Below are 27915 nucleotides of genomic sequence, written 5' to 3'. Positions count from 1 at the left end.
AGAACCTCGCTCGAGCCTTTTATCAGACATATATGATCAGATAATTAACCCCCCAAACGCACACACACACCCCTTCCCCCAATCCCCTCCCAAAAAAAAAGAACAAAAAAAAGGAAGACAGAAAAAAAGCAGAGAAACGGAAAATGTTTGTGGGGCCCTTCTGTGGGTGAACCGTGGATGGAAGCTTCGAAAATGGTTATTTAATATAGCGTGTAATTGATTAATTGGAGAGGAGGTTCCGGGAAACTGGACGAGTCCACATTCACCCGCCAAATTGAATGGCACGCCACTGAAGGGGTCGCTACGACGCGGACAGTCCTGGGCCACGGTGCAACGCTCTGGTTGACGGAACGCGATTGGCTTTTCTCGGATCCGAGCTGCGTCCTGGAGCGGAAACAGAGACCCCAGAGTTTGGCTGGTCCCAGGAACCAGGACCGCCCTAGGGCCCGGAATGGGTATCAGCACGGCTCGGATGGGCTGTACGCCGTCCTGATCACTCCGTAGGTATCTGCTTTGTGCGGGCTGGCGTGCGCACGCCCAAATGGAGATGGTTCCGCGATATACTATAGCAATTTACGGAGTGCTACCAGAACACGGATGCCAAGATCGCAGGCGACCCTGCAAGGGAGAGAGCTAAGAGCTTCTCGAGAGACGAGAATAGCGCTCCGGGGTGATTATTACTCGGGGGCTAGGGGCACGACGAGGATAAAAGCTGTCGGGAATCCCCCGCCCAACCTCATGTGGGATCTGGTGAGTTAAGTCACGAAGGAACCCCCCTTTATCGAGCTCTGCTCTGTTAAGCCATTATCATAACTCCCCAAGCAACTCGTTGGCCCTACGATCAGCCTCAGCCCCGAATCTCTTTTCCAAGATGCTCTCTCAATTTGTCATCTTGCTCGGCCTGGCCAGGTACGAATCACAACTTGTTATCGCTCCTGCCCTGTCCTTGTCCCCAAGGAGGAAAGGGAAAGAAAGAAGCTGCAATGAATCTCTGCTGTTATAAGAAGAAAAAAAGGAACAAAACTTACAGGCTGACCTGGTAACTCCTGAGGCTAATAATGATAATAATAGTGCCACTCTCGGCCAGGTGACCCTCCAGCCATCGACCGTCAGGACGGGCCGGCCTGGGCTCCCGACAGTGACGGTGACGGCGACGGCGACGGCCACGGTGACCAAGACGGAAAGCTACATCCACGAGCAGACTAAGACCATCACCACGACCGAGACTGAGACCGAGACGGAGACGGAGACGGAGACCATCACGAGCGTGTCGGTGACGACGCAGCCCTGCAGCACCGTCAGCTGCCCGACGCTGACCAAGACGGCGACGGCGTGCCGGTCCTGCCTGGTGCCCCAGTGCACGACGACGTCGGTGGTGACGCGCCCGAACGAGTGCGCCGCCACCGCCCTGCCCACCGCAACCGTCTCGTTCCCCTGTTCCGACCCGGACGTGTGCGGCAAGATTGGGTGCACCACCGTGTACGACATCCGGTCGGCGGCCTAATTAGCTTGATTAACTCGGAAATATATAGATTTTTTTAGGCGGAAAAAGGAGGTGATAAATGGATCTGCATATCTGTAGTCTCAACATGAGAGTGTGAGAGAGAGAAGGGGGGGAGGGTTAGTTTGTCTACTATAATCATTATAAACACTTAGATACCCTAGATACCTGTCTCAAACGCAAGCCGACCCGGACGCGCGGGCCTGTGCCGGCCGCCTAGAACGGCCCTGTTTCGCTGACGGGCACGGCCCCGGAAAAGGAGAGCAGCCGATTCGGGGTATAAAATGTATCTACCAGTCCACGGATCCGGAGGGAGGTTTTCCTCCCTAAGGATCAGTTCTTTTCCAACGGGGACACGAAAGGGTAACCTGCCGGCCCTAGAACAATTGACTCTCCCTGCCGTCGCCATCACTTCGAACTATCTTCGTTAAGCCCTTGTGATATTGCTATCTTCTTTGATAGTTAGCATAGTGGTAGGTACCCTTTCGTGATGTGACCCACGGGGATCTTCTTTTTGATCATGTTGAAGGTGGACATTGCGGATTGGCGCATCACGCTGGGCTGGGCAGATGATAATAATTCCAAAGCTGCTTGGTTTTCACATGCATCAAGAGACGAGGGTGATGAGGTCTGATCAAGAATCGTCAATCGCAAGGCAGCAGGACACGGCATCTCTTATTATAATAGACAGTGCAGATTCCTGAAGCCGGTAAGACTTGGTCAAGGAGCTGAGTATTTATGGCAACCATTGCCGGTGACGGGTGTGGTCCAATGACCTTGCCACCTCCCCCTGATACGCTTCAAAACATTCTGAGCCTCATCATCTTGGGCGGCCGCAGCCGGGTCCCGTTCATCATGGCCGTGCACCGCTTAGGAGCCGTCTGCAGCATCTCAAACGCCCTCCTGACGTCGCCTGGCCGGACCGCGCTCGCCCCCCGGGGGGCGTCCCTCTCCTCCTCGTCACCGTTACCGTCGTTGTCTCGGGTGACAAACGGCCCAGTTCCCCCGGCCGCCATCGTCGCCTCCCTCCACCTCCACCTCATCCTCCTCCTCCTCCTCCTTAGCTCTTCCTCCTCCTCTTTTTTCTTGACAGCCAGGGCCCGCTCCGTGAGCGTCTGTACCCACTCGCGGGCGAGGAACCCAACGATCTCGAGCACGTCGTCGTCGTCGTTGTCGTCGTCATCAACGGCCGCTCCCCGGCCGCACCACTCGGCAAACGCCCGCTTCCTGCGGTACGTGAACGACGCGGTCCTGCAGTCTGACCAGGCGCGGTACTCGTCGGCCGTCATGCGCCGCGTGTGCTCGTCGTGACGCGCGAGCCGGGCCAGCAGCGGCTCCCTCTTGTTGTTGTTGTTGTTGTTGTTGTTGTTGTTATTGGCTTCGTCGTCGTCGTCCTGATCTATAAATGAGGCAGCGGCGATGACGGATGGGATGTCGGAGGCGTGAGGGAACATGGAGAGCAATGACCAAGGGGGCAGCAGCAGTGGCGGTGGCGGTTCCGCGACATCGGTGACAAGGTTGGTCGTCTCCTCGGCCCTGATCCTGGCCCGCTTCCGGATGTCCTTCCACCGCATGTAGCTCTGCAGTCTTGCGAGGCGCTCGGGGTCGTGTCGGACCTGGAAGAGGACGTCGTTGGTCGTCATCTTGGTTTGGCCGCGCCGGGTCGCCAGGTCTCTGGCGACAACGAGCTGGGTAAATTAATAAGCGGACATCACCGTTAGCCAACCAAGCTTTTCCCGTTTCTGTTGGGATGCCTCCGAGGAACTCGACGGTGCAGTTGGGTGGTGTTCTTTGAGGGAGACTGACCGCGTTGATTACTTGGTCGCGGACTATCTTCTCCATCATTGTGGTTGTCTCCACCGACGGCTTACCCCTTTCACCCGCTACATACATCATCTGTTGGTGAATATTATTAATATATAAGCATTTGAGAGAGTAAGGTCGGTGCAATCGAGATATTCTTACCTTGAGGATCTCGCTGCGATATCGTGGGCAACACTTGTCCATCTTCACTGACTTGCTTCGGAGTTCGTGAACCCGAATTCCAAGCATATACTTATACTCATGCAGGCGGTGCATGGCCTATTATGGTGTGAGGAGGCGCTAGGTTCACTCCATTCTAGCGATTTATATGAGAGATAGTTATGAATTGCTGGGGCAGCTAGTATCACCCCATGAACACAGACATTTCAAGTCGTCGGTTATACGTGGTCACTGGACTACATGAGTCCATTTTGAATGGATAACTAACAATCAAATCAACGTACTCGGGACACGGATGTTCTTTGTTTGGCTGGGAACAAGAAAGCCCCTTGTGACTGAGCTCGCTTGGTCTTACAGCCATCCCATCAAGTGGCCAGTCACCCACGTAACTTCGTGACTCAGACTCCACGGTCGTTCATATCACACAGTTCCCGCATTTGGCACGCGTGTAGGTGTCTACTAGCACCTGTCTTTTGACCCAAACTCAACACGGGGGGTCATGAGCAAGCAGGGCAGGCCAGGCGTCGACTTGGATACCTGAAGCCTGGTTTACAGGTGTTTAATAATACTCCAGGACTTAGAACGCCTAACTTTATAAATTCTCTCGCGTTTTCTTTTTTCTCAAACTGGTAAGTAATGGCTCTGCTGTAGACTGCAACGGATACAAGTAGAACTCTAGTTCCCCTCTCCTAATTACACATCTTCCCGCATTCTCAGCAGAGCCTGTCATCAGGGCTGATCGTTAACATCAGTGGCAACAGGGGATTTATATGTAGCATACAAAGGCTTACTGCTGCTCGGCTCGGCATTCCTGAGGTCTCCTCGGACAAAGTAATTCTGCGCCTGCAACTCGTGGCGGTCTTGTTCCCCTTGTAACTCGTATTTCGGGAGTGGCGTCTGAGGATAGTGGGGTTCGAATGGCGCACGGAGCCGGTATGGATGGGGTTGATATTGATGATGATGATGATGTTGTAGTTGTTATTGTTATTGCTGCTGCTGCTGCTGCTCTTCTTGTTATTGTGTTAGTGATTGTTGCTGAGACGATTCCTGCTGTGATCGTGGTTGATGGTAATATTTATCCTCCTGGGCAGGGGCCGGGTAATATGGCAAAAACGCTGGCCACCGGTTTGCCGCCCGAGCCTTTTGCGTCCTGTTGAGCTTCCACCACAGGTATGCCACGGCCGCGACGAGGAGCGCACCGGCGGCGGCGCCTACCCCAATGCCAGCCTGGGCCGCCGTGGTAAGCCCGGGCCGGTTCGTCAGACCTCGAGTCTCCCGAGCCGGCCGCGCCTGACTCTTGTTGCTCCGCTGGAGTCCCTGTCTCGCTGGTTGACGGAGAGGCGTGGTTGGCTGATGACGGCTCGCTCCCCGTGCTCTCGCTGGGCGCTTCGGTCGGACGGGAGGAGGAAGAGGAGGAGGAAGCGACTTCATACAGATTATGCAGTACAGGTAATATACAGTACAGACACATATCCATAATGGGTGCATGTATAGTTTAAGCACACGCAATCATCACACAGAACGGGCATTGTAATTATGTTCTCTCTGTCCCTAGCTCTGCCTAGCTAACCGTGCGCTTATTATGTAAATTAAGTACAGCCACTCCACCACAACAGAGGCGCGGTGGCAGAGTGGTCTAATGCGCAAGACTAGAAATCTTGTTCCTTCGGGAGCGCCCGTTCGAATCGGGCCCGCGTCGAGTTATTTGATTTTCTTCCTAAATTTTTGCTGCCCACCGCCCCTTATCACCACCCGATCCCGATTAGGGGATGCTTGTCATCGCACTCTCTAATTACTGCCAATTTCTAGATTAACGTTAACCTGCCGGTTCTATCTATAACGATATTTTCCGAAACTACTGCCTATAAGTTTTCTACCTACACGACCCTGTTAGTTAGCTATATTTAGGCATTATTACGTTCGATATCCTCAAATGTCGAGCCAGCTATATAGTTCTCCAGCCACTCAGCCACGGTATTAAGCCCTTAGCTGCTGTCAGCCCTGCTCAGACAAGTATAGCCCACCCAAGGTCACTGCTGGGGCCGTGGCAGCTTGCATTCTCCGAATCTGATAGGTCACTGTCCGGAAGAGGCCATACTGCAATGTTAGGCAGTTCCTTGGGAAAAGAACGGCCGAGACTTCGCAGTCTGGCTCTCGGATTTGCTACGCATTTTGAGCGTGAAAGACAAGAATCAGGAGGTACCGGCCGTCAATACCGGGGCAGCGAAGCATTTGTATCTACAGCAGTACCTATCATAATATGTTACCCTACCGTTATCCAGAGTGATGTAGGAAATGTGAAGTTCTAGGCTATCAAGTCCTCAAGTTCCCAGACCACTCTTGGGACGACTCTTTACCCAAGTTCTCGCCCCGCCCGTTTAACATACGCTGCATTTTCGAGATCCGAGCCTTCCAGCTCGTGAAACCGCCTCTTGCCCCTTGGCTTGGACTTTCCACCCAGGCTAGCCCGACAAGCATCGGCACCTGGTTCTTGGCCCCCTTCCCGTTGAGGGCTCGAGGGCTGCGTGAAAAGTAGCGGCTGTGGCATGTCGACTTCCCCATCGCTGGGAGGATCTGGAGGCGTTGTGGGCGTAGTTTGGGACGCTGTGAGTGAGGGGCGAGCGTCGCTAGGGGATGGTGGCAAAGCAGGGTCTGTTGGAGAACTGTTGACGGTGACGGACTGTGACATTGTAGGACTCTCCCGAGGTGCTCTAACGGCTGGTTCCATCTCTGATGATGCCTTCGGTGGTTTGCGCGACCACTCCAGGGCGCTATATCCAACGCCATCCGTGGTCTCGATATCCTCCACTCGTGCCGCCGTGCCACAGGGTGCTAAAGTTGGTGGTGGTAGCTGCCGCTGTTCTGGCGAGGCCGGTAACTCAGTGACCGAAGGGCCCATATCATGATGTAAGAGATCCCAGTTGTCGGAGACTATAGGATAGGGCGAGTACATGTGGGGCATCTCCTGCGTTTCGGTGAAAGTGCAAGGCGAGGGCGAGCGCTCACGCCGTGGTCTGCGCTCGCCTAGCTGTCTCTCCCCCCAGCCCCAGATGATGCCACTGGCCAACTGGATAAAGCTATCCAGACTCCCGGACCGCCCGACTTTGTCCACAGCGTCCCAGGCAGCCTCTGGTGAGAAGGGGTTCTTGTCAAACATCGCCGTGTACAGGATCTTGTCGACGACTGTCTCAAGCTCGGCGCGGCGCTCCTTGGATTTCTTCTCAAGGAGTTCTTCGAGATGTCTGCGATCCTGGGCCACTTTCTCGGCGGCGAGGGCGTCGGAAAAAAAGGCATCCTCATCAAGCAGCGGAATGGTGATGGTGTTGAACCGCTGCCAGTAGTCTGTCCACAGAGGTCTGCTGTCGCGACATCCGACCTTGGCAGAGGCTTGCCATCGGATATCTTTCTCCCTCGTGTCGCGTGGCGGCGAGAAGGGCATCGTATCGGTGGTCGGGGAAATGGCCCGGGGAGGAAGGGGGGGGGGGGGGGGAAGAGCGCAAGCGGAATTCTTGGCGAGTGCGCAAATAGGTCGCGGTAGAGGGCGGTGCGAAAGGTTGCGATGATCCAGAAGAATAAACGGCGAGGGTTGATGGCGATCTGCACTGTGCTCGCTGCACAACCAACACAGAGCGACACCGACTTGAGCAGGCAGGCAGCAGCAGTCAGGCCACAAACAGGCTGCAGGCAGGCTGCATTAATGACTGGTCCTCCCTACCCTAGCGCTCTTCTTTAATGGAACCTTGTCTTTAGAGTCAGGTACCTAACCTGCTCTTAGCTCGCTCGCTGCCCCTCCGAATTGTGGGCAGCCTCATCGCCTGCTGTGATCCCGATCAGGACAAGTAAGTCCTCCCGCCGCTCGGCATTCCTGTCTCTTTAGCGAGCCCTTGCGATCTTCAGGGAAACCAGAGGTGCCAGTGTCGAGAAGAACCGATCGTAGAGGACTCCCGATAAGCCCGATGTTGGTTGTGTTGAACGCACTGGGGAGATCATTGGAGTTATACGTGTTGACCCCTTTCCATTGTCGAGCTCTTCTCGACGTGGTAACTTCCTCCTCAAACGTTTGGCTTCGGGGACTTCCGCGCCCGTGTTTGGGGTATGTATGGCTTAAATTAGACTTAGATCGAGTGGTCACAATCGGGAGAAAGTCTCACCGGGGCCAAGGCAGGGCTGCGATCTGCAGGTTGCGAAGGCAGCAGCTTGTCCCCTCTCTCAGTTACGTTTGCCTATTGGTCAGTGTTCGACAACCCCTCAAGCGGCGCCAGGTGGGCGAGTCGCCTCGCTTCGCTGCATGCTAGGACTGGTGAGTCACAAGAGGTACCTTCCCGTAGGTGTGTGTACCTCTTTTGAGATGGAATTCATTACTCACTCTGTGCGACGCTCGTCTTCGCTCTGCTCCCATTCCCTGGTTGGGGTCTTGTACTTTTGCACCGAACATGTGGTCGTCATTCTAATGTTTGACCGGGCGGGGAAAGGCATGACAGGACCCTGGTGAGCCTGCCTGCAGGAAACGACATCGGTCCTTCCTCGTTGACAGGGCTCTCTCTCGACTTCCATTGCACGTGGATGCCTTGCCGGCCTGCGTAATAGCCTCGGCAAGCGAGGCCTGATAGCTTAGAGCAATAATGTAGCAATGGTGTAGAGGGATGGTTGCCTGAATGTAGGTTCTTGCCTTAGCATACACTCGGCGAACCAAAGCTGGTTCGCGTCTTGACAGCCTGGTAATCATGAATGCCACCAGAAATCGTGTTGGAATTTCCTTCCTTGCCTATATAAAGAGCCCTTCCCTCGCTCCTGGAACGTAGAGTTTCGAGGCCAGGCTCCTCAAGCAACTGGCCCCTTTCCACAAACACTCGAAGAGCCACAGCCAACAGCACTTTACCATCTATCTCGCCTGGTTATTCTCCTTTGCTGGAGAACGCACAAATCATGGCCTGTGGGTGCGAACGCCGGATTGCTCGCAAGACCTACCAGAACTGCACCGCAACGCCGAAGCATGTGGTAGAAGACATCTCGTTTGTTCAGTGCTCGAATCCTGGTGGTCCTCTCTACACCGGATACAAGGACGTCCATTATGGTAGCACAACCATGAGGACCCCCGGCCATGTGTGCCCAAAGTGTTAAAAGGCCATCGACGTCTCGAGGTGAGTGCTTAGCTGAAGTAAACCGACATGGTCGTCAATGGAGATTGAGATTCTAACAGCATCTGGGCCAAGCCACCGTTGGGTGGTGGCCAACTCAAATCCGGTAGTCTTCTGATTAGGAAGAAAGGGAAGGAGAGGTTCAACTCCACGATTTTGGTTCCCTGCAATTGACATGTACACAGTAGATGGCAGAGACAGGAGGCTCTTCACCACCGGTTTGACATTCCCTAGTGAGGTAGATTAAGAATAGCACGCTTCTTGGCACAGACCGCTTAATGGAACCCCGCGGGCCAAATCCCAGATGAGTAAGCAGGTTTGAGAAATTCGTGAACATGGAGTCTGCGAGCACCCTCGCCACTGATTGGCCCAGCCACACCTCACCTCGCAGGCATCCAAACACACCGCCTTATAAGCATTCGTCGGCTCTTATTTCGGTTCGAAAGTCCCCTCCTAAAACCTTCGCCAATGTCCATCAACAACACAATACCTAGACATTCTCGACAGCTCATCATGTCGAACGACAAAGCACCATCTGTTGTTGTTTACCAACACTACTGTCCCCCGGAGGTGAAGCGAGTTCTAGCCTCGGGAGGCAGCGCCTTTATTGGCGAGGTCGACGACTCGACTGTATTAAAATATCCACTCGCCCCCGGCGGTGACATGACCCGGCTTGAGGCAGAGAAGAAGCTCCTAGAAATCATCGGACCGCATAAGCGCATTATAGCATGCAAAGGCTTTACAGACACGGGGCTTTATCTAGAACGCGCCACTAACGGTAATATTGCCGAGTATATGCTTGAATCCGGCAAACCCCCTCCTTCCGTCAAGCAGCGGCTGGCCTGGTGCCGCGAGGCTGCGGAGGCTGTCGCGTGGATTCATAGCCGGCGAGTCCTCCATTGCGACATCCAGCCAACGAATCTACTTCTCGACGAACACCTCCATATAAAGCTCTCCGACTTCCAAGGGAGGCATTTATCGGCCGACGGCAAAGTGCTCGTCGACGGCTGGAGCGCTGAGTCGTGCAAATTCTCTGCTCCGCGAAACGACCCGTTCGACGCAGACATCAAGACCGACCTCTTTGCGCTAGGGTGTACTTTCTACTTCATCATGATGGGGCACGCCGTATATCCCGATATCGTTCACGGAGAAGAAGGGTGGTATGAGAAGGTGGAAGACAGATTTCGAAAGGGGGCCTTTCCCGAAGACAAGCACGCCTGCAGTGCTATCACAATGAAGTGCTGGCGGATGGAATATGAGAGTGCCGAGGAAGTGGTTCAAGATCTCGAGGCGCTGGAAAGGGAACAGCAAGTCATAGTGCTAGAGTAGCAGCCTACGCCAGTACTTTCGAATACTATGTCTAACAGGAACTGATTACCCTCGGCATCAAACACCAGTGTCGGTTCCTACAAATCAGGGTGCTGCTGAAGTGCTGCTATGATAAGCATGCTATTGAATTGAGAGGAGTTGTGTTAGAGAACTATTAATAATGGGAGCTTAGCGTCCGCCAACTCGGATTAACACGCGCCACCGAGGGTATAAGCGAGCGGCCATTTCGGAACACCAAGAGGTTGACACTCGCATCTTGCATCCCTAAGGGTCGGACACACTCAGGTGGTGGAAACGATGAATTTCCACCACCTGAGTAGGTCCATTGGCATCCCTTCCCACAACATCAGAGCCTGACAGGTGTCGCTTCTCAAGCATTAGTTATGGCTATCTGGAACGTAGCATACCCGACTGCCAATTGTCCGAGGTCATTCATACATCCCCTACAAAGTAAGTAGCGGATCTTTCCTTAGACTGATAATTTGTCACACCGGGCGCCGTTTGTGCTGCGTACAGAGTATTAGCCTAGGTGAAAACTCTATGAATGGTGGAATCATGATGAGAGCTGCACAACGTAACAAGACCACGACTAAGCATCGGAGACCGGATAAATGAAGTGGCAATGGGATGTTCATTATGTATCTGCCAAACATTCAGTGCCCCAAGACTCGTGCGTCAATTACACAGGATTTGCCTCCTTTTTGTGGATGTAGTCTTCCAGGGTTAATACACATCTCTTAGGGGTTAGATATGATATCTCTCTTGGTAAACCGACCCCCAAGATATGCGATACATGTTTGCCCTCACCTCTTCAACACTGTGAAACTGCAAAAGCGACGCCGCAATTGCTGCTTCCAGCAATTGCACCTAAGTAGGTATTCTGACAAACACGATACAATTACTAGTATCCTCGACAGCCAAGCATTACGCAACCCCATTAACATACCGAGGTACCTCGCCCGTTTTACATGGCTCGGGCATGTCCTCCCAAAACTAATTTGAAAAAGTTTTGAGAACCTATCTTCGACTCATAATTAACGATTGATTGAGTCAATAAATTGCTCTATTAGTCCTTGTTTCTATTCTGCTTTCTTAATTTTCAACATTTCCTTGCTAAGATTCTAGGAAGAAGCTTGCTCCTGTCACTTGTCAATATGAGAAACATACCGCTTCCTTCCTTCCTCTCCAATACTTGACCTGTACTCTACATACCAGAATTTGCAAAATCGCTTATTTCTTCAGGCAATAGACAAAATTATAGACAAATTATTTATAGACTAATTATTAACTACTTGGATTAAGGAGACATGATATCATGTCGAAAAGCAAAAGTGACGCCGCAATTGCCCGCCAGCAATTGCACCTTAAGTATGCGTATTCTGACATATCATCTCTCTCATTCCGCCCTCATGATTCACATAATTAGTCACGATAGAAGTCAGTCCAGGCCTTCGCGGTCCGCTCATGAGATCTCATCATTTCCTCGTCTATGAAAGTTATTTAGACGCTGGGGAGGTGGGCAGGAACCCCGATCGGCGCCCCTCGGACCCGCATCGTGACTCTGTCCCAACTAGAATAAAATGCGTAAAACCATAATAGACATGAACCAAAAAAATGAACAAGAGAATATGCAGCCCTCATTCGCTCGGAGAAGACCCCGGCCGTTATCTCCTCCTCCTCCTCCTCCACCACCTCCTTTTTTTGCCGGCTCCCCACTCCCGAATCCTCTAGAATAAGAAGAGGTGCAGGAAGTGCTCATGCCCCATTTTGTCCCGGATCGCGGGAAACAATTCAGGCAGAGGGGTTGCCGTTGAAGGCGATGCGGTTGGTGGTGCCGCTGGGAACGCCAGTGATGGCGGCGTTGCCGGTCGACTTGATGTAGTTGCAGAGCTCGGCAGGGGTCTTGGAGCCCTCGAGGGCCAGGAGGTAGGCACCGAGGCCGGCAATGTGGGGGGAGGCCATCGAGGTACCCGAGATGGTGTTCTGAGAGTGCATCTCATGTTAGCTATTTTGTTTTGTTTCTCCCCCACCCCGGAGAAATAAATACGGGGCGGGAATGTCGCCAAAGGCTGGGGGTGGGGGGGGGGAGGGGGGGCTTACGGTAGCAGAGGTGCTGCCGATCCAGGTGCTCAGGATGTTGGAGCCGGGGGCCTGGATATCGACGACGCTGCCGTAGTTGGAGTAGCTGGCCTTGGCGTCGTTCCTGTCGGTGGCGCCGACGGTGCAGGCGGACGCCTCGGAGGCGGGCGACGAGTTGGCGGCGTTCTGGTTCTCGTTGCCGGCGGCGACGGCCAGGAAGACGCCCGACCTGACGAGGGCGGCGGCGGCGTTGTTGATGGAGGCCGAGTAGCTACCGCCGAGCGACATGTTGGCGACGACGCCCTTGGGGCAGCTGCGCTTGGGCGCGTCGTCAGCGACGAAGTTGATGCCAGCAATGACACCAGAACTAGAGAGGAGAAAGAGGAATGTCAGTCAGAAGATAACGGCCGGGCGGGTGTGCGGGTGCGCGGGTGCGAGGCATACGTGGTGCCAGAGCCGTCGGAGCCGAGAACCTTGACGGCGTAGAGCTTGGTCTTCTTGGCAACACCGTACGTGGTGCCGCCGATGGTGCCGGCGACGTGGGTGCCGTGGCCGTTGCCATCGGTGTTAGAGCTGTCGACGAAGTTGGCGGCGAAAGTGGCACGGCCGCCGAAGTCCTGTGATCAGGAGGGGTCAGCATATGGATGCCCCTTCTTCCGAAAGGGGAGGTAACCGCGAGACATACGGAGTGGCTAGTGTAGATGCCCGTGTCGATCACATAGGCACAGGTGCCCTCGCCGGCGCTGGTGTCGTAGGTGTAGGTGGTGGAGCCCGCGGTCTTGGACGAGAGGCGCGCAAGGCCCCAGGGGGCGTTGGACTGCGAGGTGTACGCGTTGATGGTGAAGATGGCCTCCTCCTCGACGTACTCGACCTATTGCAAGAGAGAAAGAAAAGACAAGCGGTTAACAAAACACGGCTCTTTTCGCCCTTCACTCTCTCCCCCGCTCGCTCTATTTCTTTCCGGGACGCGGACTCACTTCGGGGAGAAGACGGATGGCGTCAAGGACGTCATCCTCGAGCTTGCCGGCAAAGCCCCTGAACTTGCCGCGGTAGACGTGGTCGGCCTTGGAGCGGAGCTTGCCGATGGCGGCCTCAAGGACATCGTCGCTGGCTCCGTCGCGGAGCTTGATGATGTACTTGCCCGGGACGACCTGGCCAGCGCGAGCAGTCAGGATCGGGGCGCGCTTGTCGAGGGTCTCGGCAGTAGGGGCCGCGAGGGCGGCGGGCAGGAAGGCCAGGAGAGCGGTGGAGAAGTGCATCTTGACGAAATCGGAAGACCGGGACGGCGACGGAGGGAGGGGCGGGCGGGGTGGATTGGGACTTGTCGGATCGACTTTGGGGTGTTGGAGACGATGGTCTGGTCCGGATCGAAAGGGGAGGGGGAAGCCGTGTTATTTATCTTGCTTCAATCTCGCATCATCCTGGATATGGATGAACAGCAGGGCCCCCTCCCCGGATGCGGCTCCAAGCAGCATCGCCCCAGCATCGCCCCTCCCCCCCCTCTCTTTCCCACCCTCGAGATCTGTGCTGATGACCTGCCGCTTTCGACACATGAAAGGGCCGCCTGGCCATGCCAAGGCCGGGTTGAGCGGCTGTGGCAGGCCGCTTCCCGGGAATCTGATAGCAGCTCGAGTTTGCTGCGAGGACTAGGAAGGGTTTCGCTGACCCGTATTGCCCATTGTTGAAAGAAAAGGGCAGGCCAGAAAGCAAGACACCTTCCCGCTTCGGCCTCTGGTCCGGCATTGGCTGGGGTCCCGTTCAGGCGCGCGGGTGCTCCCGCCGTGATCAAGTGCTTGTGATCAGGGGTTCCGGGTGCAATACCTGACTTTCGAGGACTAGCAACGCCGCACGACCGGGCGTGTCAAGCATGCGCCAACATCCGCAGGCGGCCCCGTCGAGAGGGTTACCTAACATAACGGGTGAACTTGCCTAAGGGGCAAAGGCGACGATCTCTGGCGCGAAAAGTGCCGGGAAGAGGGGTGTGGGGAGGGGTGTGTGGGTGTATGTACAAGGCGTGGTGGGTTCCGATCCAGCATGTATGTACTTTCTATGTGTGTGCGTGTGTGTTGTGGTATGTTGTACACAGAGTATGTATAAAGTATCTGACTGACAATTTGAGCATGACCTCCGACTGGTGAAGTTGCACAGGCGAAACAGGTCCGGTGAGTGGTCAGCCTAAATAATTAAAGGGGATTATCCATGGAAGTCAAACAGCCTGTCATAACCCCAAAGTACCGTGACCGCGGGCACTCCGGGGCCAAAAAAAAAAAAAAAAAATAAGCGATCAGGCTTCATGTTTCGTGGCTCTGGTCTCTCCTTCTAGAAGGGTGTGTGGGACTTCGCGAACCCTCTCTCTGGGCCAAAGTGATTCAGATTTTAGTCTCTAGTCTCGGAAACATTCAGCTGAGAAGGTCTGTACAGACTGTACAGAGGCGCAACGGGGGCGACTGACCCTGTGTGCTTGTGAAACAACCAGAGGTCATGGCCGAGATCGGCAATCAGAGGATCTGGGGTAAAGCCTGCGGACTATATCTGAACGTGACATCGCCTAGGTGAAGCCAAAGCAAGGGCAGCAATGGCACCATCGCAATCGGCCCACCCTGGATCGGTACCTCGAGCGAGGAAGCCGAGGAACAAGAAATGGAGGGGTGGTGTGGTGGTAGCCTATTTGGTGGAGTTCAAGGATGGGGCATTGCAAAGGCCGCAAGTGCCGATCGCTCGACACGGGGAGCCGAGTGGTTGGCTGAGGTACGCTCTCGAAATGCTGGAGCGAGAGCCACGTTCGGCAGGTGGTATCTCTTTTCCTTGGTCCAAGTCTGGCCGTGGGGGGAGGGGAATTTCCATGCGAGTGCAAAGTAACTCTGCGTACTAAAGTGTTTTGTGAGCAAGTTTGGCAAGAGTGAATACATAGTTAGTATCCGGTTGGGTGCTGCGACTAAGGTAGGTTACAGTCACGACCTAGCTACCTACAGTACACTACCCTAGCGAGTAGTCCGGTAGCACTGTGGCAGAAAAGTGGGCGGTGCAGCGAGATTCCAGATCGGGCTCCTGCCCACATGTGTAGTTAATCCCCTTCCCCTACCCCTGCCACGTCCCTTGAAACGCTTTCATCTACGGAGTATTATCGTACGGATTACTACAGTTATTACTATGTCGAAGCCAAGCGCAAGTACACGTGTAATGCCACCCTCATCCACCTTTCCTGTTCCCTAAACCAGGTTACTTACCCGGTTACTGCAGAAACCCAAGCCAAAAATCCGACGGGTTGGATTTGACTCAAGACAGGTCGACCCATTGCTGACCGCCAGCATCCAGCCAAAAAGATAGCCAGTTACATCTCACAAAGATCTGACAGACAGAAGATGAATACCCGAAAAGCTCGGTTCCTGCATTGTCGCCAACTCTCCCTAACGTGATCTGTGTTCCCCCAAGCAGAGAAACCCCACTGAAATCGATCGCGTACGGCGCATCCGCAGCCCGCTGTTCCGCCTAGCATGGGTCATCTGCCGGGCCTTATCTGGTGGCCTTCCGGATCAAGTAACGGTCAAGTCACATCTTGGCCCGCCCTCTCTCTCTCCCTTTCGATCTGAGGGCCACCGCCCCCTCCCCCTGCCGCCCTCGCACGCTACTCGCCATAGCCGCGAAACCGAGGGATCGCACGGCATTGGCAGCTGCATTTCCTTGTTGCCCTCGCTAATAAAGTGCGCAGTGAGCAATCAGCAATGAGCAAGCAGAATTCCTGTTGCTCATGCTTTGGGTGAGCGATTGCGCCTTCTCATCGCCCCATTGCTATGCGGGCGCAAACCTCACCAGCTGCCAAATCCAGCATGACTGCCCGTTGCGTGCGACCTGGCCCAGACCACTAGGCAGCCGCGAGATGTCTTGGGCCGCGATGCGTTACATGTCAGTTACAACAATGCTCTTTGGGAAGAAGGTGTCATTCCTCAATGGCCGCTCCTGATCATGTAAGCGACGGCTGCCTAGCTCCTGAGAGACCGAAGCGGCAGTGATGCGCATTGATTATCTCCGGGTGGGACACGGGATCTCCAGCTCTGAACCGTCGCATTGTCTTGCTGTTTGTTGACGGGCCCAAGGATTCCGCCCCTTCCGCGACACTTAGCAAGTAATTAACGTTTGAGTCGTGTGCCTGCTTTGGATAAAGTACCATCCTTGCCGTAGATTTACTTCGCTCACCTCAAGTAATGCTACGTGCCTTTCTCAGTCATCTGAACGCCTGAATTGAAACTTATTAGCCTGACGTAGGCGTGCAGTTGGTCCGAGCGGAGATCAGAATACCACTGGTCGGACCGAAATGTAAGACCGAGGTAGTATTTCCAGATCCCTTCGGCACCTGTCCTCGATATGATTCGGTGCTCAACTTTCAAGACAGTTGATCAGCTGAGAACCATTGCACGACGGTGATTAGCCACTGCACTCTCCGGCCTTCGTGTTCGAGCTGCTATGCCATCAAAGAGTCGGCATATCCCAGTACCCGTAGTACTAATATTTGGCAACCAAGTTTTTTTTCAAGCAACGATCGACTCGAATCCAATGCTCCAATCGGGGGAAGACGAGGTTTGGAGAAACTTGAGTTTCAGACCGCGCAACCTAAGTTTCTTTCAACACGCCTTTGTTCCCAAAAGACGGCGGACCATCAAGGCAGAAGCGTCAGGTATTCCTTCTTCCAGAGAGAAGCGGCATGTATATGTCCGATCATTTCGTGAAGCCACCAAAAATCCGAGAAAGAGGGCGGCGGTGGCGGCGGCAGAGGCAGCATTGTCGGTTACCTGACCAGCGGGCGTGGCATGTCCCGAAAAGCTATGCTGGGGAGCACAGTTAATGCCGTCTCTTGAGCATCCTCGGGCGGTACCGGATGCGCGGCAAGAGGACTAGGTGTGCCGACGATGGCGTTGACGGAAGCGCGGGCTGGGAAGAAAATCGGGGGTTGAACACGTGCTGGGGCCTGCGAGGATGGTGACCTTTTGCAGAGGTGCCGAGCGCTGCCGCACAAGCGGCTGGGGGGGGGGGGGGGGGGCTGCCACGAGAACGCTAGCCTTGGTCCAAACCTTGGTGTCGCCTTTGAAGTCCTTGCTTGGCTTGCCGGCTTTGGTGTTTGCGCTTGCGCCGACCGAGGGTTGAATAACCATGATCACGGAATGGCCGTCATGGGATCCACGGGGTTCGGTCTGGGATTCGAGCGTATTACCGGCAGGCTCGATATGGAGTGGCGCCTGGACTTGATACAACCGCATATGGTCGCTAGCGGCTTTGAGCGCCGTTTCCGCAAGCTCGTCGAGACCGCACACCCGAAGGGTGTCCTGGCGACACCAGAGTTGACATGAGAACCGCAGCGCAGCATCGATCTCTTGCATAAGACGGCTCTCGAGCTCCTCGATGCCCGCCGCTTCCTGATCTCGGAGAAGGAACCGGGCAGTACCTCTCAGAAAGCTGTCCTTGAGCCTTCCAGCGTGCCTGAACCTGGCTTCGGCCAAGGCGCGAGACTCGCTTGCCAGGGAAGTACTATCGAGCTCGGAACTCATGCCACCCACGCAGAATGCCTTGATCAAAGAGGCACGCCATTCAGTCGCGTAACCACCGCCTGCGACTATCGTAATACTACTTAGCACGAGCTGAAGGCAGAGAGATGGCGTGGTGAGAGGGAGAGAAGTGGCCTACCCTCTGATAAGATCTGGTAGAGGCTCTCTAATATTGCCTGCCGCGACGGTAGCTCTCGACCAAGCAAACTCATCGCAGGGTTCGTAGAAAGATTGGGCGGTTGTATTAAGGTGACTAGTCGGGGAAGCTGACGCCCATCTTGCGGTCCAGCTAGGCGGTCGTTAGGAACAGGGTTAGGCCGAGGAGGTTTGACATCGCGCGGTGGCGCAACATTGAAATTCTTCCACGCGGTTAGGTCCATCCGAAACCCGACCGGCGACATGGAGTCGAGTCGCGGAACAGTCGGGCTCTCTAACTCGTAAGCGTTGACAGCAATGGCATCAAACACCCAAAACGGAGACTTGAACGCTTCCGAGATAACGAAGTTTGCCAGCATGCCGTGCAAGAGAACTCGGGCTATCGAGATCTTGTCACTGCCCGGGAGCTTCAGCAACTCGTTCGGAAGCTCGTCCTTGTTTGTGAGCCGAACAAAATGTTTGACGCCCTCACAAAGCTCCCGCAGTTGTAACCGGTGGAGGCCAAACCGGACCCGGTTAGGGTCCTGATGAACGAAGTCATTTACCCACTCGTGCCACGTTTCTGTCTTTGTTGCAAACCAGCTCCTGATAGCAGTGCCGTTTAAGCCGCCTCAGGGAACCGATCCAGTGTGGTATGCGACAGGGATTTTTCGTTTTGAGCTATTAATCTTGCCTCAGGATCTCGGATGCGAGCATTGAAAGTATCTTCTTGACCATCTCATTGGTCCACCACAGCTGCTGACTGTTATAACACTTCTGAGCAGAGGCCAGCTTGCGAACGAGTTCTTGGTTTTCATTGAGCAGGTCAGATTCGGTTCGTTGTAAAGCCGCAATGCGTTGGTGTAGGCTGCTGTTCTCCTTGATGAGTTCTTCGGCGGGACTGGGCGGCTTGATTGAGAGAAGAGACTTGTCCGCTGTTCCCTCGGGTGCCTGATTAGATAGATTAAGGTTCTTCTGTCGGGCTGAACGTATGCGGTTCTCCGAGCGCAGTCTTTGAGATGCCGAACTATAACTGAGAACAGGACCTCCAATGTCTTTTGAGTTGTTGCTCGAGCTCGGGGTGCTCAACTGGGATCGAGACTGACTGCGAGATCTGTGAATGAATTCGGTTGGCATAGTACCACGATTGACCTTTCCGGCTTCCGTGGCTAGCTTAGCGACAGGCGAAACCAAAGTGTCCATTGTTCGGGATAGAATCAAGGCGGACACAAGAACAACGCCGTACAGTTCGGCTGTGGGTTTCAGTCAGCTCAACGTAGCATGTAGGGTCTCAACGAAGGAGGTAATATGTTGCCGTTTGATTGCCAACGGTTCAACCTAGAAGGTAATTAGTGACAGGAAGGGAGCAAGTGGGAGATGTACCAGAATATAAGTTCCAATTACCTGCAATAATTAAGCAGACCTTCATCTCCTCGGCGCCGAAGTCCTTAAACCCTCACTAGACTCCGTCTCAGAAGTCATGCGAAATCTGAAAGTCATGCCGAATTTGAGTTGTCGTCGTTTAAGGTGGGTGACTTGTGAGACATGCCGTGTATTGGGAGCAGACAATGAACGGTCCGACTGTTGTACGATCGGCAATGCAACGAGGCATTGTAAGTACGCCAGCTTAGCCTGGCCAAGTAAAAAAAGCGTATGCCGTTATCGTGCGTCTTCTCATACAAACTGGCGGCTGCTGTTGCGCGATGGGCGCTTGTTGTGAGAGGAGGTGATTGTCAAGGTGCGAAGGCCAATACTCTGGTAGAACGTGCTGTGTCCTGTTTCAAGTTCGCAATCTTTGGCTTGCGTGTCTGGAGGAGTTGGTGCTCGTAATTTGGGCGACGGATTTCAATTTGTGTTCATGCCAGATTTCCTTGCCCTAAAACAGATAAGCAGTTTCGAACCATGATTTCTTTCCCTCCTTCCTTCCTTTCATCAGATTTGGGTCGCGACTGTGGTTGCTGTCATGATCTTTTGGAAGTATCGGGTTATAAAGGAACAATCCACGCGTATGAAAAGCCGGTGCTAGCCGGTGCCGATGCCTCCATAACCCTAACCCTCGCTTTGCAGTGGTTCCCTGCAAGAAGTGGTAAGATTGGTCAAAGTCTCTCGATTCACCCCCCAATTGCCTGTAAATATCACCTATCCATTCTGTCTATTAGTACATACCTCGGGAATCGTATGGTTTCGATTGTGCTCTGAGTTGGGCCGCGCAATTAAATGCCGAATAGCAAGTTCAGATGTTTCGGGTTCGGTTGGAGGAGGAGGGTGCAGATACAGGACGCGGCTATCTTTGCCGTCTATTTTGGTTGTTTTGTTTTAAGTGGGTCGTGCGGTACGAGTGATGGACCTACCAGGTAGTGTACTAACTATGGAGTAGTGATAAGCCAACGGATGCTTCTTGCTACCTCCCTGAATGAGAATTGGTGCCCCTCTATTGCGTCGTTCGTCAGCTTCCAATGCCCCGCACTCTCCTCTTCCCGTCACCAAAACTCTTCTCCTCAAGTAACCCCCATCGTTACTTGTCGAGCCGCTCTATCCTCACCAACCGTGTTTCGCTTCGCAAGTTCGGTACCGCTCACTCCGCAGCATCACGAGGTCGTCTCCAGCAGACTCGGATACAGCCCTCACCGCGCTTAAGCCCCTTCCGTTCCTACCTTACCGAGGCAATCCGAGCACATCAAGCCCGCAAAATGGCTCCCCAGCTCGACGGATATTTCCAGAAGGTTGACGCCTTGTCCGACGCGTTCATCGAGCGCCTGCGCCAGGCCGTCGCCATCCCCTCCATCTCGTCCGAGCACGCCCGCCGCCCGGATGTTATCCGCATGGGCCACTGGCTCGCCGACCAGCTGACAAAGCTGGGCGCAACGGCCGAGCTGCGACCATTGGGCAAGCAGCCAGGCACCGACCTCGACCTGCCGCCAGTTGTGCTCGCCCGGTACGGTAACGACAAGAACAAACGGACGATCCTCGTCTATGGCCACTACGACGTGCAGCCGGCTGAGAAGAGCGACGGATGGGACACGGAGCCGTTCGAGCTGACTATCAAGGAGGATGGTCGCATGTGCGGCCGCGGTGCAACCGACGACAAGGGCCCCGTCCTGGGCTGGCTCAACGCCATCGAGGCGCACCAGGCGGCCGGCATCGAGTTCCCTGTGAACCTGCTCATGTGCTTCGAGGGCATGGAGGAGTACGGATCGGAGGGCCTTGACGAACTCATCATGGCAGAGGGCAAGAAGTTCTTTGCCGATGCTGACGCTGTGTGCATCAGCGACAACTACTGGCTCGGCACCGAGAAGCCGTGCCTGACGTACGGCCTGCGGGGCTGCAACTACTACAGCATCGAGATCTCGGGGCCCGGTGCTGATCTCCACAGTGGCGTCTTCGGCGGTACCGCTCAGGAGCCGATGACGGATTTGGTTCGCATCATGGCCTCCTTGGTCGACACGAACGGCAAGATCCTGATCCCGGGTATTGCCGAGCAGGTAGCCCCCGTGACGCCGGATGAGGAGGGCCTCTATGACGATATTGCGTTCAGCATGGAGACTCTCCACGATTCTCTCGGCAGCAAGACGACCATCTTTGAGGACAAGAAGTCGACCCTGATGGCCCGTTGGCGGTACCCCTCGCTCTCCCTTCACGGCATCGAGGGTGCCTTTTCCGCTCCCGGCGCCAAGACAGTTATCCCAGCAAAGGTTATTGGCAAGTTCTCGATTCGGACTGTGCCCAACATGGAGATCGAAAAGACCAACGAACTAGTCCGCCTCTACATCGAGGATGTCTTCAAGAAGCTCGGCTCCAAGAACACCCTGAAGGTGTACCCTCAGCACTGCGGCAAGTGGTGGGTTGCCAGTCCCAACCACTGGAACTTCACCGCTGCGGCCAAGGCGACGGAGCGCGTCTGGGGCGTCAAGCCCGACTTCACCCGCGAGGGCGGCAGCATTCCGGTCACGCTCACCTTTGAGCAGGCGACGGGCAAGAATGTGCTGCTGCTGCCGATGGGCAGCTCCACCGACGGTGCCCACTCGATCAACGAGAAGCTCGACAAGCGGAACTACATTGAGGGCATCAAGCTACTTGGTGCCTACCTTCACTATGTCGCTGAGGAGCCCATGAACTAGGGGTCCTAGTTAAGGGCAGGCAATACGCAGGAAACGTCCCTCAGGGGCAGGTTCCGGGAGGGACAACTCTACCGTACAGCATGTGTAAGGTAAAATCCATGTTTCTTTCACATAGTTGCGCTGCCGATACCCGAGATAGGTCCAATGTTTGATGCCGTTTGATTCAGAGCTCGAAAGCTCAACACAAAGTGTTTGAAGCCAGTGTATCCGAACGCCAGTGTTCTTTGTACCTCCCGACCTTTACAACGTCGACAGTTGTGTTTCCAACTTTTTCCAGACTAAGCCTCCATTATCTCCGGGGTATCGATGTTCGCCATCCCTTAAACCATTTCCTATCGTGTCTCCCGGTGCCCTCACTCTATGCCACCCGGTGAGCCAGTTCCAGATCATCAAAGAAGAATTAACCAGTTTCCGATAAGCAAGAAAGGAAGAAAAGGCGAAAAAGAAAAGAAAAATAAAAATTACCACCACCGCCTCGCGTTTCCACTCTTGCTCTTCCTCCGCCTGGCCACAACCTTGGGATCCCACACCCCGAGAAACATATCCTCACACTCATCCTCATCCTCCGAGTCGAACACGATTACCTCATCATCTCCGTCTCGCCTTTCCAGACTCCACGGATCATTTCCGACATCCTCCTGATAGCCGCCGGCCGCTGGCAGCGCATCCCCGTCATCGTCGCCCACGACGTCCTCCCACCCGCTGTGGCCCACCACCCTCCTCGTCTCGAGAATGAACTTGCCCACCTTGTACTTCTGCGACCACTCCCGCGCGTCAAGGTACTTCCACCCCACCGTGGCGCCGCACACGGCGCAGCTGATGTCGGCCACGACGTGCACGCCCGTGATGAGCGAGCGGGTCTCCGGTTCGCCGACGCGGATGTTAATAAGGTCTGCCGCCCTGCTGCTTGTTGTTGTTGTTGTTGTTGTCGTCGTCGTGGTTGTCCGCGCGGTGCCAGTTTCTGACTGGCCGCTGTCGTGGTCGTCGCTGTTGAGCGGGGAGGCCGGGCAGGAGGGCGTCGCGTGCGGCGAGGGCGGCGCGACGAGGTAGGCGCGGCCGTTGCGGCCCGTGAAGCACTTGCTCACGATCTGCGAGTGGAAAGCCAGGTCGACGGAGCAGGAGCGGCAGCGGAGGGTGTCGGGCCGGGCACGAGACAGGCGGCGGGCGGAGGTGGGTGTGGTGGGGGACGTCGGGCAAGTCGATGCTGGGGACGCGGACAGGGAGGGGGCGGCACTGGTTGTCACGGGCGATGCGGATTGTGACCAGGAAGCAGTATCGCCCGTCGATGGCCCGGAAGTGCGCCGACGGGCGAAGGGAATGCGCAGCGAGGGGAGGAGGTAGAGGGGGAAGGTGGGTTTAGACGTCGTAGTTTGCGCTGGAGACATGGCTTCTCGCAGCATGATCGTGTGGTTCTTGGTACTGCTGCTCTGTTCCCGACTTCAACGGCTGCGACGTTTGTCGTGCTGTACCTAGGAACGCATTTATGCCATCTACCTGGTCAAGCAACCCATTTATTGTTGCTTCCTGGTCCCGGAAGGTCCGGGATACATGAGGCGGTCTTTTTGTCTGTTGTTCGAGGTTGAGGGATTGCACCTTCGGAGTCCCGGATCTGTCACCCGACGGTGGTAGTGTCAGCAACAGAGGGACCGGGCCCGGCTGGACCACCAGAGAACGCCTCGACGGCCCCAGTTCCGATAAGCCCATTGGCTTGAGAGCCCCGTGCAAAGTCAGTTAAGAGCGCGAGCATGTTGACGCAATGAGCATGATTCGGTGACGGCTTGACCACCTGACGCTCCCCGCAATTGGGTGCATTGTTCTCCCTTATCGATAGTCCTGAGAAGCTGATCTGCAGTGCGGGGACGTCACTGCCGGCTCAACGTCCCTTCCCACATCCCGATGTATGCCGAATCCCATTTCGACGCTCGTTGCCGTGGCTTAACTGGCACACTATATCCGTACTAACAGTTGATGGAGTGCGTGTCGGACAGATACCCTGGATGCATTTCGATGCGTTCAACTGTGGAGCAGATCGATGTCACGCGTTGGGCTTCTAGATCCACAGCGGCCCGAAGCAACAGCGATTCCACACCCAATTAGCACCGGGATGCACAAATTCGCCTCAGGCTCGCCTCTTTTGCATAACTAACTTGTTTGTCAACCTTCGAGACGACATCAGGGGTCTGAAAAAGATCCTGGCTGCCCTAGTCCGATCCACGCCCCGATGATTGGAAAACATAGGTTTGCCGAGAGTAAGAAGAAAATCCAGGTTCGCTCTTCGCTCGCCGGGCGATTCGAAAACCTGGCTTGGAATTTCGGGCCAGTTCTGTCTGATTCCCAGAGGACTGCGGTTTCAGACGTGGTCGAACCATTGGACATCTTCGGTCTAAGCGTCCACGCCGCACCTGCTCAAAACGTGTGCGGCAAAGCTCGTTGGTTGGTCGACGCCTTAGCTGCCCCGCTTTTCCTAAAGCACGTGACAAATGGCTCGATGCCAAGTGATTCCACTTTTGCCTCTGGGACCGCCCAATTTCCATTTCGCTCAGATTCACCAGAAAACGGTTTTGTCAGCCCCAACCATAAAGCCCCGGAATCCGTCGCCACCACCAACATCCTGCAGATTGCGGCTCTACATCCATCAACCTGCGACCGAATAAACGCAATTGAAAACGCTTAACCATCGACAACTCGTCGAATTGACCGAAACCAATCATAACCCACACTTTTTCCAACCAGCACCCTGGCATCCAGCAACCATGGCGCCCATGAAATCACCGAAATCGAGTCATAGTAGTAGTAATTATGGCGAGGACATTGTGCGTCAAGCCAATATCCTCGCCAGCTGCTACGTCGCCGACGCGTCCATGGCCTCGCTGAAGGGCCTCCACTACTGCACTACGGGGCTCGCAGGGGCCGAGTGGTATTCCTGAGGTCCCTTCGACGGGACTTCCATCGCCGCCATCAAGCCCCCCCCTCGCGGCCCTTACGTCGACCAACCAGCTCGCGCTGACCCCCAAGGCGAGGTCAACATCTGCGCGCGGGCACAGCGTCGGTCGTCATGGCTCAGGCTCTTCTGCCGAATCAGGCAGTAGCGCCTGGCATCGCCGCCGAGGGGGGGCAACACTGCGCATCAGGGAAGAATGTGAGAGGTTCTTTTGCGAGTCGCTGCGCGCCATGCTTCTGGGTGAGAGGAACGCGGCGCTGCAGGGCTCGGGCCTGGCCAGTGTTTACAGCAACAACTACGACAACAACAACAGCTACAACGGCAGCATCACCAACAATGCCAGCCGGAGTGACGGACGTGCGCAGGCAGTGGGAAACCACGGCCAGCTAACTCCGCCCGACGACTATCCAATCGGGGATGAAACCTTGATGGGCCGTCGGGGCTTCGGTGCCCCCGGCAACGTGCTAAGCTGGCTGGAAATATGGGACTATGCCGGAGGCTCAAGTTTCCGCGGCTTCGTCGCTTGTGATGCCCGTCGTGGGACCAGGTCGCTGTTTGTTTTCTTCGATGCACATTCCATTTCTCGCGACCTGAAGCAGGCGTATGTCTTCACCCACTTGCCATAGTTTTTTTCCTTCCCATATGTGATTACTAACATGAAGTACAGACTCGTGGCTCTCATCGAGCTGGCCGAGGGCCCTCTTGCTTGCTCGCACATGGTCATCTGCATCGAACGGTCCTTGCCCCAGGAGGAAATGAAAGGATTGACCAAGGGTCTTCAGTGGGCTGGTTTCTCGCTCACCACACTCGATTTCTGGTCTCCCGGGGTCGACGTCCTGAGCAAACGGTGGTTGTTCATGGGCATGGAGTTATGAGCATATCCGGATGGGCTCTTGGCTGGCGTCTTTTGAGAATTCCATCTGCCGCTATTGGCAGCTTCTCTCTTGTTTCTCGTCTCCACCCTGAGTTGCTTTCGCGAGTTTTTTTTCCCTTCCGCATGTTCACTTCTCTTGAGTTTATCGAAAAAATGCGCACTTTCTGGTCGGAAGCATGCATTTTGATTTTTGGGTCGGGCATCGATTACTTAGTCTGAACACAAAGTCACAAAAGCATGGTAGTCGTCTATAGCAGGTACCCAAGTCTCCTTTCAGGCAACGTCACAAGTCGCCCTCGAATTTTCTGACCACCAAGCCCCTCTCTCCAAGGTAATCTTTCACCTGCTGTACCGTGTATTCCCCCCGGTGGAACATGCCGGCCCCCAGGGCGGCATCTGTGGTTGTTTCCTGGAAGACCTCGAGGAAGTGCCCAGGATTGCCGGCTCCACTGCTGGCAATGACCGGTATCTTGATAGCCTCCTTGACCTGTGTGATTAACTCGAGATCAAAACCGCTGTTTGTCCCGTCCTTGTCGATACAATTGAGCAAGATTTCGCCCGCACCCATGGCCTCCACGGCCTGCGTGAGTTCCACCACGTCAATATCCCTCGTCTCCCGCCCGCCCTTGATGGTACACGCGTACCAGCAATACTCTTCTCCCTTCGGACCCGGGAATTTCGTCTTAATGGTTGCATGACGCGTGGCGTCCTGCTTGGGAACGTATACCCTCTTTGGATCCACGCTCACGACGACCGCCTGGTTGCCGTAGGCCTTGCTGATCTGCTCGATGGCCGTGTTGCCGTACAATGCCTTGCCGCCCCGGTAGTACTCCTCCGCGGCAATCACCGCATCGCTCCCAATCGACACCTTGTCGGCTCCGCTCTTGAAGTACATGGCCGCGATCTCCAGAGCGGAGACCTTGGTCCCATCAACATCCACCGTATCCCTGATGCCACCGCCTATCGTCAAGGGAACAAACACCGTCTCTGACGTCCTTCGGAGAATCTCCAACATTGGCAGGTCGGCAACCGGGCAGTCGCGGAACGATGTGATGTTGAGGAAGGTAACCTCGTCGGCACCTTGCTCGTAGTACTTCTTTGCCATCTCGACCGGCTTCCCCAAATTCCTCACGGATCGGTCCTGAGACTTCTCCCGCACGTCGTATTGGTCGCCCTTGGTCACCACCAGATCACCCTGATCGTTTGTCCTCACATCGAGACAGGCAATCACACGCCTCGTCAACCCTTCCCGCGCGATCACGTCGTCCACGCCGCCGTCGACTCCCTTCGGCGGGTTTTCGGAGAGGGCCTTCGCCCCCGAGCCGTCCAAGAATGCGCGGAGGACCCTCAAGCCGGCAACGCCGCTCTTCTCGGGGTGAAACTGCGTCGCAAACACGTTCCCCTTGGCCACGGCGCCGACGAACGTCTCGCCCCCGTACGTGCCCGTGGCAACCGCACATCCAAGCGCCTCTAATTCTCCCTTCTTGTACGGATACTTGTACGAGTGGACATAGTAGTACTTGGAGTCCGGGCGCAGGCCGTACAGCGTCGGATTCGCCGGGCACGAGGCATTATTCCACCCGATGTGCGGGACCGCCTTGGTCGAGTCGTCGAACCTGTCGAGCGCACCGGGCAGGAAGCCGAGGCCGCTGCAGTTGGGGTCTTCGGCGGAGGTAGAGAAGAGCGCTTGCAGGCCGACACAGATGCCCATGAACGGTTTCCCGGCGTCGATATGGGCGCGGAGAGCGGGGAGGTAGCCGGCCGAGGAGAGCTGAGAGAGGCAGTGGCCGAAGTGGCCTACTCCCGGGAGAATGAGTTTCTGAGAGCAACAGACACACGTCAGTCACCTGCCTGGGGCGCATCCTGTTTTGCAAGGCTGGTTGTTGTGCCGTACCTCGGCCTTAGCGACGTCCTCCGGTGACCGGACCCATTCGACCTCGTAGCCGACCTTCTCGATGGCATTGACAAGACTGCGGACGTTGCCCGCGACGTAGTCGAGGAGGTGAACTTTGGGCATCGTGGACTGCTTGCAAAGACAACCCGAGTTTGAGAGGCTGTCTTGATGACAAGAACAGAGAGGTACTTGGGCTTTTTAGTGGTGGCTGACTTCGAGGGGCTGCAATGAGTCAATGGGCTTGAAAATATGAGTCCTCCAGGGCCCTTTACGGCGGGGCAAGCACTAGGCGGTTGGTAGCCAGTCCCTTACCCCGCCATCTGCAGGGGTTATTGGACTGCCGAGATAGCGTTGTATTCTGCCATCAGTGACCGCTAAGATTTTCC

General features: G+C 55.2%; 10 protein-coding genes and 1 non-coding gene across 11 annotated transcripts; 5 read left to right on the top strand and 6 right to left on the bottom strand.

Annotated features, from left to right (window-relative positions):
* The first annotated feature begins 725 nt into the window (after nt 1–725).
* MYCTH_2303015 (uncharacterized protein) lies at nt 726–1703 on the top strand. Its single transcript, XM_003662370.1, has 2 exons — nt 726–909; nt 1072–1703. Exons 1-2 carry the CDS (start codon nt 872–874, stop codon nt 1502–1504), a joined length of 471 nt encoding a protein of 156 aa, XP_003662418.1. The 5' UTR covers nt 726–871; the 3' UTR covers nt 1505–1703.
* A 598-nt stretch (nt 1704–2301) lies between these two features.
* MYCTH_2117721 (uncharacterized protein) lies at nt 2302–3394 on the bottom strand (the record flags this gene model as incomplete). The annotated part of the gene is made up of 3 exons (XM_003662369.1): nt 2302–2449; nt 2540–3189; nt 3308–3394. 3 exons carry the CDS (start codon nt 3392–3394, stop codon nt 2302–2304), a joined length of 885 nt encoding a protein of 294 aa, XP_003662417.1.
* Nucleotides 3395–5101: 1707 nt separating this feature from the next.
* Nucleotides 5102–5183, top strand: MYCTH_t67. Its single transcript has one exon. It is a non-coding gene; the product is annotated as a tRNA-Ser (tRNA).
* Nucleotides 5184–5815: 632 nt separating this feature from the next.
* On the bottom strand, nt 5816–6958 carry MYCTH_2303014 (uncharacterized protein). The gene has a single exon (XM_003662368.1). The coding sequence runs from the start codon at nt 6921–6923 to the stop codon at nt 5838–5840; it is 1086 nt and encodes a 361-aa protein (XP_003662416.1). The 5' UTR covers nt 6924–6958; the 3' UTR covers nt 5816–5837.
* A 2177-nt stretch (nt 6959–9135) lies between these two features.
* Nucleotides 9136–9951, top strand: MYCTH_2117720 (uncharacterized protein; the record flags this gene model as incomplete). The annotated part of the gene is made up of 1 exon (XM_003662367.1): nt 9136–9951. One exon carries the CDS (start codon nt 9136–9138, stop codon nt 9949–9951), a length of 816 nt encoding a protein of 271 aa, XP_003662415.1.
* A 1642-nt stretch (nt 9952–11593) lies between these two features.
* Nucleotides 11594–14357, bottom strand: MYCTH_2303011 (serine protease). Its single transcript, XM_003662366.1, has 5 exons — nt 13008–14357; nt 12716–12901; nt 12475–12647; nt 12052–12397; nt 11594–11934 (listed from the first exon to the last, which is right to left on the bottom strand). The coding sequence occupies exons 1-5, from the start codon at nt 13287–13289 to the stop codon at nt 11743–11745; spliced, it is 1179 nt and encodes a 392-aa protein (XP_003662414.1). The 5' UTR covers nt 13290–14357; the 3' UTR covers nt 11594–11742.
* Nucleotides 14358–16866: 2509 nt separating this feature from the next.
* Nucleotides 16867–18905, bottom strand: MYCTH_2109614 (uncharacterized protein; the record flags this gene model as incomplete). Its single annotated transcript, XM_003662365.1, has 5 exons — nt 16867–16956; nt 17097–17629; nt 17707–18247; nt 18438–18653; nt 18855–18905. The coding sequence occupies 5 exons, from the start codon at nt 18903–18905 to the stop codon at nt 16867–16869; spliced, it is 1431 nt and encodes a 476-aa protein (XP_003662413.1).
* Nucleotides 18906–20392: 1487 nt separating this feature from the next.
* On the top strand, nt 20393–21820 carry MYCTH_2126152 (uncharacterized protein; the record flags this gene model as incomplete). The annotated part of the gene is made up of 1 exon (XM_003662364.1): nt 20393–21820. The coding sequence occupies one exon, from the start codon at nt 20393–20395 to the stop codon at nt 21818–21820; it is 1428 nt and encodes a 475-aa protein (XP_003662412.1).
* Nucleotides 21821–21961: 141 nt separating this feature from the next.
* On the bottom strand, nt 21962–23426 carry MYCTH_110792 (uncharacterized protein). The gene has a single exon (XM_003662363.1). It carries the CDS (start codon nt 23218–23220, stop codon nt 22282–22284), a length of 939 nt encoding a protein of 312 aa, XP_003662411.1. The 5' UTR covers nt 23221–23426; the 3' UTR covers nt 21962–22281.
* A 1147-nt stretch (nt 23427–24573) lies between these two features.
* MYCTH_2056582 (uncharacterized protein) lies at nt 24574–25636 on the top strand (the record flags this gene model as incomplete). The annotated part of the gene is made up of 3 exons (XM_003662362.1): nt 24574–24666; nt 24728–25362; nt 25429–25636. The coding sequence occupies 3 exons, from the start codon at nt 24574–24576 to the stop codon at nt 25634–25636; spliced, it is 936 nt and encodes a 311-aa protein (XP_003662410.1).
* Nucleotides 25637–25652: 16 nt separating this feature from the next.
* MYCTH_2303002 (uncharacterized protein) lies at nt 25653–27854 on the bottom strand. Its single transcript, XM_003662361.1, has 2 exons — nt 27530–27854; nt 25653–27454 (listed from the first exon to the last, which is right to left on the bottom strand). Exons 1-2 carry the CDS (start codon nt 27650–27652, stop codon nt 25919–25921), a joined length of 1659 nt encoding a protein of 552 aa, XP_003662409.1. The 5' UTR covers nt 27653–27854; the 3' UTR covers nt 25653–25918.
* Between the last annotated feature and the right edge of the window lie 61 nt (nt 27855–27915).

The sequence above is a fragment of the Thermothelomyces thermophilus genome, chromosome 2, assembly GCF_000226095.1.
Source record: "Thermothelomyces thermophilus ATCC 42464 chromosome 2, complete sequence".
Classification (NCBI taxonomy): Eukaryota; Fungi; Ascomycota; class Sordariomycetes; order Sordariales; family Chaetomiaceae; genus Thermothelomyces; species Thermothelomyces thermophilus.
The sequence above is the reverse complement of the archived record's forward strand: the minus strand, read 5'-3'. Positions and strand labels throughout refer to the sequence as shown.

Coding starts and splice junctions, on each gene's coding strand:
- MYCTH_2303015 (XM_003662370.1), top strand. CDS start 872: ATGCTCTCTCAATTTGTCATCTTGCTCGGCCTGGCCAG. Junction 910..1,071: donor ATCTTGCTCGGCCTGGCCAG/GTACGAATCACA, acceptor TGATAATAATAG/TGCCACTCTCGGCCAGGTGA.
- MYCTH_2303014 (XM_003662368.1), bottom strand. CDS start 6,923: ATGCCCTTCTCGCCGCCACGCGACACGAGGGAGAAAGATATCCGATGG.
- MYCTH_2303011 (XM_003662366.1), bottom strand. CDS start 13,289: ATGCACTTCTCCACCGCTCTCCTGGCCTTCCTGCCCGCCGCCCTCGCG. Junction 12,902..13,007: donor CCATCCGTCTTCTCCCCGAA/GTGAGTCCGCGT, acceptor CTCTTGCAATAG/GTCGAGTACGTCGAGGAGGA. Junction 11,935..12,051: donor TCGGCAGCACCTCTGCTACC/GTAAGCCCCCCC, acceptor ATGCACTCTCAG/AACACCATCTCGGGTACCTC.
- MYCTH_110792 (XM_003662363.1), bottom strand. CDS start 23,220: ATGCTGCGAGAAGCCATGTCTCCAGCGCAAACTACGACGTCTAAACCC.
- MYCTH_2303002 (XM_003662361.1), bottom strand. CDS start 27,652: ATGCCCAAAGTTCACCTCCTCGACTACGTCGCGGGCAACGTCCGCAGT. Junction 27,455..27,529: donor AGGACGTCGCTAAGGCCGAG/GTACGGCACAAC, acceptor TGTTGCTCTCAG/AAACTCATTCTCCCGGGAGT.